This window comes from Geospiza fortis, unplaced genomic scaffold (genome assembly GCF_000277835.1).
Source record: "Geospiza fortis unplaced genomic scaffold, GeoFor_1.0 scaffold40, whole genome shotgun sequence".
Taxonomy (NCBI): Eukaryota; Metazoa; Chordata; class Aves; order Passeriformes; family Thraupidae; genus Geospiza; species Geospiza fortis.
The window spans coordinates 18,836,558-18,849,856 of record NW_005054297.1 but is presented as its reverse complement, the minus strand read 5'-3'; the positions used below and the strand labels follow the sequence as shown (position 1 = coordinate 18,849,856).

Sequence of the window (13,299 nt, the reverse complement as noted above, 5' to 3'; positions counted from 1 at the left end):
CAGTACCTTTTTTTCTGACCATATTTTCTTTATTAATCAGAGCTGAAAGGTTTGTGCATGTGTTATGTGGATAAAACTCTGTGTCCTACAAAAACAGAGCAGTGATTTAGGAATTTGGTGTTTCCCTTGAGGTGGGACATTTTCTTTTAAACTTTCTGCGCAGCCAAGACTTGAAAGGAGCCCTTCAGAAAAGTGTAAATATCAATACAGGTAGGTTGCAAGCCAGTTCTAGTTCTGCTGTAAATATTGTCATTGAAAACCTTTGAACTGCTTGTGTCCCATTAATGTGGAACAAGAGGAATAGAGCTGCATCTCAAAGCCTGTGATCTGCTTGAAAATAAACTGTCCTCAGCCCAGAGACCATAAGGAAGTTTTAGGCATGCCTTTAGAGGACAGTGCACAAGCTCTGAGGTAGGTGACTATTAGGAAAAAAAAAAGGTGTGTTCTGGGATAAGACTTCTGCATGCATCTTCAGGGAGACAGTTGTGATCAAACCTTTCTGAGACCACAGAGCAGGCAAGGGGAGGGGCCCAGAGGTGATCCAAAGTTGCCTCCACCAATCTTGACATTCTCTGGTAAGCAGCAGCAAAAGGAGACTAGAGCATAACCTAGAGTGCGGGTGTCTGTGCTGCAGCAGGAAAGACTGTAAAATCCATTGCCTTGGATTGTAAACTTAGGCATTTTAAGCACAAACAGCTCACTGCCTACCAACTGCTTAGGTCAAATGTAGGGTGCTTTGCTTCCTTAAGGTAATGACTGCGTAACAGCTCTGATGTCTTCCCCTGTGAAATGAAGTGTCGCTGCTTGCCATACTCAGTCTTGGATGATTTGTCAAACCCCTTGATTCAAACAATATTCAGGGTGTCATTAGCATTGTCTGCAATATTCTGCTATTAACTCTCATAAGAAATATTACTGAACATCTTACCTGTGCTAAAATCTTATTCACATGCTTCAGACCTCCCCCCCAACACTTATGTTGACTGTAGAAGAAAAGTTTACTTAACAAGTAATGTATGTTTGTATGTATGTGTACATATCACAAGTACACAGACATGTTTGATGCTTCACTTTTTCACTTTTCTGTGCATTTTTTGTACATTCTCTACTATTTAGTTTGTTTCAATGCAGCTTACTGGGATACTGAACACTGCATCTCCTTTGCTGGGTTTTTATAGTATTTTCACATTTTTATTTGAAAGCTGTGGGGGCCTATGTAGATTCTTTGTCATGCATATGAGCACATTATGCAGGCTTACTTTATTGTCTCCATGAGTCTTGTTTTAAGTGTTTTCTGTCTTCTGCTTTTTGTGCTAAATGCTAAATCACATGCATGATGCTTTTGTTCTCACTTTGTGGACAGAGGACTCCCAAACTCTTGAGACCCTTCGTAATTCCCCTTGTCATTATGAATACTTATATCAATGTGTATTTTTAGAAGCATTTACTATGCCTTGTGTATCAGCACAAAATTTGCTTGAAATACTCTTGGAGAGCATGCACAATGTTTTGTTTATGTTGCTACAGTGAATTTTCATTCTTATTTCATTTAAGTAATACAGTTTTGCCCAACAATAATACTGAGTTCTTCAAATGCTGGTGTCAGATGCTTTTGTCTTAGTCTTTTTCAAGCGTATTTTGTCCAACAAACTTAAGTCTTTGCTGTTTTAAATTGATTTTCAGAGTAATTCTTAGGTATCTAAAAATACTTGTAAAAATACTTGTAGTTTGATTCTGAGGGGAAACAGTGGGAAGGACCCGAGAAACAATTTCTTAGGACCCATAATGACAGTGAAATTTTGGTGTAGCCTGACCTCTGCTGGGTAAGCCTTGGACTTGGCTCTTCCTCACTATCCCAACACAGCACTGCTCTCCATATTGTCAGTGACCTGTCCATGACTAGCAATTCAAATCTTGACTCTACAGGTACAGAGACTTCACCTAAATTCAGGTGCCTGATGTGTAGCTGAGGAGGAAATGCCCTTTTAGTCTTATTGTACTTACTTATTTTTTATTACACTTGGGTACTGTTGTGTTGGACACATAAAATAAGGGATTGTAAATGCTGCAAAGCCTTAAACTCTATGTACTGAAAGAGAAATAAGATACAAAAGAGATGGAGGTGCAAAATAGATGCAGATTAAAATATTCTCCTGCATTTTATACTGCCATTAAATTCTGTCAGTGAAATAATAGTGCAGCAAAGAAGAATCCAGATTATTAACTATTGTGTGCAAGAGAAACCTCACTTTGAAATTTGGGTAGTGTGGAATAAATCATCCTTTGGGAGCCTGGGAGCTTTTATTCAGTCTTTTTGCAGCGTAGCCATTACCTTCCCAATCCCTGTGTGGAACAGCTGGGTTACAAACAATTTCTATAAATGATACATACATTGAATTGATTTTTGTTTTAAAACTATCAACAAGGCAAAAAGAGATAGGAGCAAGTCTTAACCTTTGATCAACCACTGTCTGATAGTAGTGTGTGTGTTAGGTAGTGTGTGTATATAAATGGAGAAAACTGTTGGTAAAATAGAGCCTGTCCACTCTGAAATGAATAGTCCTGTCAGCAGTGAGGATGTAGGATGTTGTTTAGCATTTAGGTCACCTCTTTCTAGTGATTTGATGTTAATCCCTGTTTTCGCAAGATGTTGGGGGAGCAGTGGGCATTGCCTGTCTGTCTCCCAGTCATTGTGGCTACCAGCATGGCCAGAAGGGTCCTACCACAGTGGCAGGTAAAGTCCCTCATGGTCTGCAAGGAGAGACTCGGTAATGTTTGCCTGAGGGTTGTTCAAGACAAAGCTGGTTTACAGACCTGATACCTGTCATCACTAAGGATGGGAAAAGGGAAAAAATGGAAATGTGGGGTACCATATTCTCACGTGTCAGTTTGACTTGACTGAACGGTGCTGTTAGGGAAATGGTGTGCATTCACTGTTGTGGCACGTGTTCAGTATGCATCACTGTGCTGGGTGGTGGGGATGTAAGTGATACTTGTTTTATGAGGTATTATGGAACTTTGAGAACTTGTTAAAAGCTATGACTATAACTTGCTAATCTTTTTTTCCCTGAGAACTGACACCTAGAGACTGTGAAACTAGCTTGATTTGTTAACAAGTTAAAACACTGGAAGGGGAAAAAAACCCCAAAACGTTTTGAGGTTAATTCTAGCTGCTTGTACTCAGTTGTATTTTTCTTTAAATATGTAAAGTAAGGGATGTCCTAGTGCATGGGGAAATAGGGCTTCTCATTTCTAACTAAGCTTATATTCCTCATGTGGAGGCACAAGCTCTACTATGAAGACAATGGGGTTCATGGAAGTAAAGTGTAATACCTGGTTGTGTATTCTCAGGAGACATTATGCCTGTGTAACTAAATGTATAACAAGCAATAGAGATTGGTAACCCATGGAGGCAACCACTGGAAAATTAAGTTACCTCTCAGGTAGATTACACGCCTAGACTGGGAGAGATTATGGGTAGATATTAACAGCATGTTGAGCTGATTGCTGACACAGAGCTGGTTCCCTTTCTTTCTTGACTTTGAACCTTAATTACACCCTAACAGTGAACCAAGAAAGAAAAATAAAATATTAAAAAACCCTCAAAACAATCCTACAGCCCCCAAACCTCACCCACCCCCTCCAAACCAAACCAACAAACAAAAACCTGAAAATGACCAAACCTCCAACCCCCCAAAAAGTTTTTGAGAATCAGCTTTGGGTAGTGGGTTGTGGGAATAAAGTGAAGGTGCTGCTGCCTGGGAGGAGTTCTGACTTCTGCGGTAAACTGAGCAGAAATTCTTCCTCTCCACACCAGCAGGTTATCCTGTGATTAGCAGTGCTGAGCAGCATTTGGAGGCTGTGGTTTCAACCCTGCTTCCAGTCCTGCCATTATCCAGGCCAGCAGCAGAGGCCTGTGTCTAAACACATGCTTGGAAAATGTGTTCAGGATGCCTGTTTAGCAGTGGTTCACATGTGCCATCCACAAAGGGCCATCCCTTCATTCCCATAGCCAGTTGAAGAGCTTGTTAGTTTTGTCTCTTTGGTGTGGGTAACCAAGGGTGCTGATGCTTGTTTGCTTGTAGGTCTGCCCTGGTCATAGATTCGGTTTGCTTTGAAGGAAAATCATTTTCCAGACACCTTCCCCTTAAAAATTCAGGGCTTCATAATGCATGATGTCAGCATCTACTGGAAACCTGCTCAGGATAGGTCTCTCTCTCACGTTTTACCTTAAATCTTTTGGTTTTTTGCCTTTTGGCTTAAATTTTAAAAATTACATCCATTTCCGTAAAGCTGTAGATGTTTTTTTTCTCTCATGAGTTTAAAAACTGTCTCTATTTTTTCTTCATAACTCTTTCGATCCCCTCCTGCTCCCCCTCACCTCTGCTTCCTTCATTTTCCATCTCATTCTGGAAGAACATTTCCCTTTATTATATTGTGTACTCTTGTGTGCTCTTGTGTTCTCTTTGTGGTGCCCCATCACTCTCAGCCCTCCCCCCATCCTTTCAGGCAGGATAGAGCACACTTCTAGTTACCTGTACTTTTTATCTTCTTTCTGAATCTTAAGCAGAGCTTTTCTGATCTCTCTGTGTGTTCTGGAGCAGAACATGCCAGGATCAGGACAGGGTGAGGCTGAAAGTAAAATCACGGAAGCAGTGATTGAGAGTCATCTTGAAAGTAAAAAGTTAACTTTGTGATTCATTATCTTCTTTACAAGAGCTGGAAGGTTCTTTCCATGTTTGTACATTTAAAGTGCTTGGATTTTGAATGAGCTCAGGAGATTATTTGAAGATGCAAGGTGCTGGGATGAGAGTTTCAAATGCATTGTTTGAGCACATTTATGAGCTTTGGAGTCTGGCATTTGTCACATCAAAACATTTAAATTGTTCTCTGGTTTTTTGGTTTTGTTGGGTTTTGCTTTTTTTTTTTTTTTTTTTTCTTTTTCTTTTGAAAGAGGTGCAAAGGGGGTTAGTCAGAGAATAGGGATAATGGCTTTAACAAACAGAAATAGTTTGTGTGAATAATTCCAGAAGCAGGTCCTTATTCAGGCATTATTAGAAACACATTTTAAATCACTTTCACCCATATATTATTGTGTGCATCCTTTGAGTTTATAATAGAAGGTGGTACAAAATCAACTCCCAATATAAGGAATTCTGTTTCTGAAGAGGTTGCATGGCAGCATCTGGGGTATTCCTGAAGGATCATAATTTTTTTTCCTCTTTTTTTTCCTTTTCACATGCTCAGAATTTACCTGGATTATTGTAGCAACTTTCTACAAAAGTACAAAATCCTGTTAGATAAAGCAGAGGTTCAGGATGAAGTTGCTAGCTAAAATCCTTTTCTGCTTCTGAAAGTTTACCTGTGTCTCAGTTTACTGCACTTTCAGAAAGTTGGTGCTGCTTTTTAATGGACATTTTATTTTTTTCAGCTAATAGCTGGTTAATGAATAGCCCTGACTGTTGCAAGGTTACAAGAATGATGCATCCAATACAAGAGAGGCATTTGGAACATGGGGACATTTCCAGTGGTATGTCTGCCTTGTTTTGTGAGACACTATTTATCATTAAATTGACATTTAATATAGCTGGTGTTAGGTGCTTCACTTTGTGAGAGGCAGGAATTATGTCACAGGACTTGTCTCTTTTACATATTGGTAATAGCTAATGAATATTAAATGATGCTATTAAGTATCTGGGCTCCAATAAGAAGCAGTAGAAAGACTTCCAGATAATCTACTGTTGACAGCAGACCTCAGACATAAGATCACAGAAATTACAGAAAAATGTCTGAATATTTTGTTCAGTTTTCAAGAACCTGTCCACCAGTTGGATCTTCTTTTCACAATGCTTGTTTATAACTGGTATTTGGAATGTTCACAAGCAGTGAGAAAATGACAGCTTTTCATGGGCTTTGAACATTGATGAGCTTTAAGACAAAACCACAGCAGATCTTTAAAACAGTTTGGGAACTTTTGCCATACAGCAACCAAAACTTGTTTTTCCAGGGTATTTTTGTATGCTTTAGAAATGGGCACTACAGAATGCTTTGCTTAGTGTGATTTGTTCACTTCCAGAAAGGTTACCCTTTCAGATCCCTTGAGCATCAAAGTAGGAACCAACTGAGAGCTGGTAGTCCCTTCCTACCTAAATGCTTGGTTAGGTGCTGCAAATCTTCTTCCCAGGTGCAAATTGTCTGCTCCCAAGACTCCTACCTCATTCACTGAAGTTGCTTAATCTGCAGCATTGTACTAGCTCCAGCCTGACCTGAAAAACCCTGCTAGCTTCACATTCTTTCAGCAGCAAGCCTGTGCTGCTGAGCTTGTCAGTGTCCTTCTGAGCTGATAAGCAACTTGAAAGGTGGGGAGGATGAAATCATGCTCTAGACAACATTGCCATTCTGGTTCCTTTGCTTGTGGCATGATGTTATCACTTCAGAATCAAGATAGAAATTATAAAAAAAACATTTTCAAAGCAGTCCTGCTGCCCTGCAGGGGTTTGTCTTAATGCTTGCTCCTTTGTAGCCTGTTTTCCAGGTATTCAGATGCTTTTCCAGCTAACATCCTTTCCTACAGCTGCCTTCTGGTAGGGGCCTGATTCTGAAGGTAGATGCACTTGGGGTCTTTGAGTCCCACCTCTTGCAACTGCTGCAGGTGACCATCAAACCTCTCCATAAGTGATCAATTTTTAAACCAGATTTTGTCCCTACTGTTCCTCTTAAAAGACTCTGCCATCACTCGCTGCTGTCATGGCTAGCAGTCTTGGTCTCCAGCAGTTCCAGTCTGGATTTGCTGTTTGCTGAAGCTGCTGTTTTCTGGATGACGTATGGTGAATGTCTCCCCCAGTGCCGGCTGACTTGGATCCTTACCATTTGTTCTGCCTAAATGCATAGCTCAGCTTAAAGAGTAGCAAACTTCTGTGGTGTAAAATTAGATATTTTTTAAGGTTTACATTTTAACTGAGAAGAAGGATTGTTGAGATGGTCACGTTAGATGCTGAGTAAGTTTTTGGAGAGAATCTGTTCTATAGTATGTCAGCTGTTTCCTTTTGGTTTCTTTTCAGCTTGTTTTCTCTGTGAGTGTGATGAAGAAGATCTCTGTCTCAGACTTAAAATATTCTGCTTTCTTCTTGTAACATTTCTTCAAGCTTTTTTTTCTCCTTCTTGCATGCATGAAGTACTTAATGCCCTCCATCTGTATGAAAATGTTTTGTATATAATTCTAAAAGCTCCCTTAGGACTGTAGACTTTTTTTAAATGAAGCAATTTAAACATTTTCCACACAAATGGGCACTTGGGGCAAATGTCATTATAAAAATCATAAGAATATTTGTTAGATATTTTCACAGTTTATTGTTGGGGTTTTGTTTATTTTTTTTTTCTTTCAAGATCTGCCTCTCCAGTTACAGTGGAAATTGCAAGTCAGAGAGAGTCAGCATGATTTATGTTACTGACAGAGCAGTAAGGCATTTGTAAGGCTGGGAAGGCAGACATTAATAAGGAGGAGAAACAATAGACAGTCTTCTCTGCTTCAGTCAACATGGTGCAGGTGTTGAGGCTGATGTAATGCTGTTCCTGCTTCCCTACTCTGAGTTGTACATACATATTTATAAACACATGCAAGTCAATCAAGACTTGTGTTCACAAGATAAATTAATCTCACATAGATTGAGATACAGAACAAGGCAAAAACACTTCAATCCAGCTCAGACTAAATGAAAGTTTTCATTTTAAACTAATGTGTTAAGATTCTCAAGTTTCACATGAGGAAATGCATAATATACTGGATATTCTTGTAAAGACATGTATTGAAACTTGTTTTGTAAAATTTGAAGTTTGCATGCAGTTGACTAGTAGACAGAGGCTCTATTTTGTGGAGGTTTTGGGATTCTAAGGAAATTGTTTTCTGATTTGAAACAGAGATCCAAAGTAGACAGATTTCATGTGTAAGAAAATCCAAAACCCAGTATTTTTAGATCACATAGAACACTTAATTCCAGCAGGATCAGACTGGTTTGTTTCAAATTTGACTGTTTAAATGTTTTAAATATTGCTCTACCTAGTGCAGTCTTTTAGAACAAACTAATTTGATGGGAGAGAAAGAAACACTTCTTGCAGGAATGCTGTAACAGGAAGTTCTGACATTTGTCAAAATATTTCTCCCTCTTTCTAAAATTAATATGTAAAAAAGTATGGTTTTCTAATACAATTTAATATCAGTGGAATTGTATTCTACACAGTAGGATGTCTGCCATTCTTTGTGACTATGTCATCTGTGTTTTGGGAAGATACTGCAGCAGTGGATGGAGAAATGCAGGATCCTTCCTGTCTTCTGCATGTTATATCCCACTAGAATGGTCAAAATCTGATGTCTAATAGACCATATTCCTTGGGAAGCTCAGTTATTGCAAGTGATGGTTTTTATCAGATCTTTGGAACTAGTGATGAAAATGGGTACATGCTGTCTCTGTAAGAACAGCACTATTTTTAAACATATTCTTGGAATGTGTGCTTGCTACTTATTTCCTCGTTTATTCCAGCTGCATGTCCTTACTTTGTTTAAGTCTTGATGGTCTGTTGGATATGACAAACAAAGCTTGCTTTTGCAAAACTTGCCCTTTGTAGTTGAAACCAGTGTTGATAGACCTGAACCTGGATGCCATGAAAATGAATGGAATTTTGTAAGCCTTTTTAAAGCCCTTTGAAAATTCCAGCTGTCACATGGACCTGCTGTCAGGATGGTGACTGTGTCAGTCATTTTAGTGGCGAGTGGCCATATTACTGTGCAATTTTGTGATAACTGAGCAGTTCTTACCCATAACTGCCAGCTCCCAGAGCAGGAGGTCCTGCTTCTCCACTGCCTGTGCAGACTGCCTCCTACTTTGCCCTGAGACAGGATCTCCTCTGTCTTAACAGACAGGGCACCCAGTTGGAGTTTGGCATACAATTTTTTTGTTTTTTGTTTGGTTTTGGTTTTTTGTTTTTTGGGGTTTTTTTTTGGCAGGAGTTGCCTTCTGCTAGGTTAGCTCCCTAAACTAACTCATGAGAGCAGAGCAAGCATAAATGTGGGCTGTCCTGGCCTGGATGAGGACAGCAATGGATAGATGGCCTTTAGGTTGGGTAGCTGTGTTGTGCAGTTAGGCATCTATGATGAATGCTTTGACAAATGGTGACTTGTCTGTGCAAGGGCTATCATTTTCCTGTGAACAAAGGAGAAGTACCACAGAATACCATCATCATGGTGATAGATTCCTCAGGCCATCTGAAGTAGTGATTATTTTCCAGTATTTTCCAGATTTTCTTGTCAGGTTTTAGCACAGATGAGTACATAACTTCCATCATACATTGACGTGAGTGTTTCAAGGATGAGTATGTTTGGTCTTTTTATTTCCTGTTTAACCCTGTTACTCTCTTATAAATGAAAGATTTCTGGCATGGGAGATACCATTTTGTATAAACTATTCAATAAGGTTTTATAGACACTTAACATTTCAAAATAAATGAAGTCTAAGGAGGGCAAACATATATCTAGGATATGGCATGTACCAGGAGCTGTATAGGCAGGATGAGTATGTTTGGTCTTTTTATTTCCTGTTTAACCCTGTTACTCTCTTATAAATGAAAGATTTCTGGCATGGGAGATACCATTTTGTATAAACTATTCAATAAGGTTTTATAGACACTTAACATTTCAAAATAAATGAAGTCTAAGGAGGGCAAACATATATCTAGGATATGGCATGTACCAGGAGCTGTATAGGCAGGCCAGAGCTCTCTCTGACCTGGTCAGCTTGCTGAACCAAACACCACAAAAACTGTGAGTGGTCAGTGAGCTTTCCCACGTGGGCAGCTTGAATGTGATACAGATACACTTCTGTTAGTTCCACTCACAGCACTGATTGCAGCACAGATGTCTTGAGTAGCTTTCCAACATCTTGACCATCCCTTGCTTTTGAATCAAAGCTGTTTTCCTGGTGCTGTTTAGGAACTAAAGTAGCCTGCAGGAGTTAGTAGTGTAGAGTGTGCTAGATCTGTCCTGGAGCTTTTCCTGGTGGTTGGAAGAATCCAGGTCTGCTGTTTGAGGAACTCCTGGAGTCCTTACTGGTAAGTGTGGGGTCTCAAATTTGGTTCATGCTGTAACTAATTTACTTGATGATCATTGGTTCAGTTCAGGTTGACATTTTTAAACCAGCATCTGAGAGGGGTAAGAAGTTGGAACAAATTGAGTGCCTAGTCTAGTTAATCTTTGCCATAATCTTTCCTATTTAGCAGTGAAGGAGAAAAGAGCAAAAACACCTGTAAGCTTACAGCTTCAGAATTTTAGTATCTGAGCAAATCCTATATATGGAGGTAGTAATTAGATAATTCCAGAGTTTCAGTTAACAGAAACTATGTGGAGAAAGCTAAGGGATTCTTTGCTTTCAGGTACTGCAGAAATATGTGACCATCAGATTATTTTGTTATTTTCTTGAAATGCAAACAAGATGTGCCAATAAAAATTATGGCTATTAATTATAGGCTTATCGTCCTCAAGCTAATATTCATGGCATATCTTCTATGGATGGTACAATTTGGTTGAACAGTTGCTAGTTTAGCTGTAAGCTACTGTCAGTCAGCTTGTCCTCCCTAGTTGATTGCCACATTTTTCCTCCTGTATTTAAGGGAAAAGGGAATCATAAATGTTTAAAAACTGAAGGTAGATGGTTGGTCCCAAGGTCAAACACCAAAACTGATAAAATAATTTTGAGCCTTTTTTTTTCTTTTTCCAAAGGAAATTTTAAAATAACAGTAATTGATGTGTATGTTAAGCTGAAGCTTGCAAGGAGGAAGTGATCTTACTGCTTCCATGGCCTCACAGATAACCATTGTATCTGAAGTATGTTTGCTCTGTCTGAGCTCGGTTGAGAAGTCCTTCAGGCAGTGCCAGTCATCCAGATCTTGTAAAATGCTAGACAGAGCTGTTGTCATCCACTAAAGAACCATTTCCTCATATTTGGCTTGTAGAGGAAGCAATGGATGTCAGTGGCATTAGTGAAGGAAATACAATTGCCAGCCTGTAAAGGTCTTGGAGATTATTGGCAAATAGAGAAGCCAAAGCAATACTATGTGAAATTGATGTATAGGCTAGAAAATGCTGCAGCACAGTATGGTCATATGGCTTTTTAAAGCAACTTTGCACTGTCTTCACTTGTAGCTTCTGTGCTGAGTCTTGGCCTGGGATTTCCTGTATGCCAGAGGTTGCATGATCATAGCAATCACCTGCTCTTGCTTTTTTATACTACCTGGCATGGGGAAATTTGATTTATAGAGGGGTTGTTTGGTTGTTTTTTTCCACTCAGCTCTTCATTTATTATGATAGGGCAGTGCCAGTGGTCCTGTGGATATTGTGTGTGCATTTCCAGTGTGTAGTTGCAGGGTGAGGGAGATCCTAGCACTTATGCTGCCATCCAGTAGTTCTCAGTCTTGCTTGGAGAGGTTGGGAATTGCCTTTCAAAATTGGTATTACTCTGCTGAGTTACCTTCTTGATCTCTTTTATCCATTGTTCAAGTTTCTATTTAGTTCACCTCACCTCCAGTAACAGTTTGTATGTCAAAGTTTGGAATTAAAGCATTTGTGCTTTAATGTGTGCACTAAAGCACAAATTGGACATCTTCCTGAAGTAATTAAAACAATGGATGAGCTTATATAAAGAGAGGAATATTGAAATTCAAGCTGAATGAGTGGTTAATAGGCTGCCAATCTGATCTCTGGTCCCTCTGTGCCTGAGTGCTGGAAGCAGATGAGGGAGGTCATGGTGCTGATTCTTGACCACAGCACGCTGCAGACATCTCCTGTGTCTTTCCAGTGTTTGCCCAGCTGTGTCCCAAACACCGAATTACTGTGACTGTAGTACTGCTTTAGCTTTCTTGTAGATATCCATCAGCTAGGTGTGGTTGGGCTGTGCATGTTGCTGATGCCTGAGGACCGTAAGATACACCAGCCCTAAAAACCAAGATGTGCATTTACACTTGTGAAGAAAGCCCTCAGCCCAGGTTCAGATAAAGTTCAAATTCATGCTCAGGATCTATAGCAGGCACCTATTGTTACCTTGTTATTTGCCTTCATGAACTTATTCTCCTGCTTGCTTTTGATGAAACCAAGAGAGATGGACAACGTGGTTTGATTTAGCTTTCGATTTGCTCTATAGCTGTGGTTTTCAGCATGTGTGCTGATCACTGTTTTGACAAACCATATTTTGGTCATAGAACCTTCTGCATCCATTAAAAATAGAGGCAGTGGGTCTTTCTACACTTCTTGTGCAAAAACGTTTCCATTATGATTGCCCTTTCAGACAATAACTTCTAAATATAGTGACTAATCAGCTGAAGCTTTTGTACAAGTTCAGATTCAGATTCTACTCAATAGCAGCCAGAGAGGAGCATTTTGCTGTTGGTCCTTTGACTCCCTTAAACTCTAAAAACAAAACAGCAAAAACCTTGGATCAGTCCTGAAGCTATGTTGAATTGGAAAGTTGCATAAAATACTTGATGGGTATTTTGAAGTACTTTTGAAGTGGGAGGTGGGTTCAATCACAGTGGCTGTCCAGATTTATTTCTGGCGTCAGCAGCACATATCCCATCACATCACTGCCCTCCGGGAGGCAAAGGGGTTTTCGTGCCTGTACTGCTTTTTTGGAGTACCAGCCCCAGGGTTTCTTGTGAGGACAGAGTTGCTTGTAGATGAATCGGACAGAAATCCGCTTTATCATCATGTAAAATCAACAACCTCGAACAAAAACATAAAGCCCCACGACCTCCAGGCCAAAGAAACCAATCAACAAAATCCCCTTTCTTTTATTTTAGTTTCTGAGTTCTCCCTGTCTGGGATTTTGGCCGTTCCTGAAGCAGCAGCAGCACACAGGGATGCATGTCCTGTGGGAGTTGCTCATGCATCCAAAATGGCTGGGACGTGGGTGGCCTTTGCTAGAGAACACTCTGCTGGCTTTTGGTTGAAAATGTCGTGCAAGGGTGGGAGTAACGTCCCATCTTCTGACTAGGCGCATATTGCTTTTTCTCCTTGTTTCGGGGCCCTAAAGCGTTGGCAGCTTTCCGGGGTGTGTTCGGGATGGGGGGGCAGGGACCGGGCCCCGCGTTGCCGCGGCGGAGGCCGGGCTGTCGCGCCTGGCCGCTGCCGGAGGTGCCGCTCGGTAGGTACCGCTCGGTAGGTACCACGTCCCGCTACCGGGGAGCCGCCGGGCTGGCATGGCCGGTCCTTCCCCGTCCCCGGGGGCCCGGTTGCCCGCCTTGCTGCGCGCTGAAAGC

At 40.5% G+C, this 13,299-nt stretch overlaps 1 protein-coding gene across 3 annotated transcripts in view; it reads left to right on the top strand.

Annotated features, from left to right (window-relative positions):
• STOX2 (storkhead box 2) overlaps positions 1-13,299 on the top strand; it is a 71,445-nt gene that overhangs the window by 20,583 nt on the left and 37,563 nt on the right. Inside the window, exon 2 of one of the 3 annotated variants that reach the window (XM_031066201.1) lies at positions 5,432-5,530. The exons of the other annotated variants lie outside the window; for them this stretch is intronic. Within the exon in view, the coding sequence (XP_030922061.1) occupies positions 5,432-5,530 (99 nt within the window). The remainder of the gene's footprint in view (positions 1-5,431; positions 5,531-13,299) is intronic. 3 annotated transcript variants of the gene reach the window in all.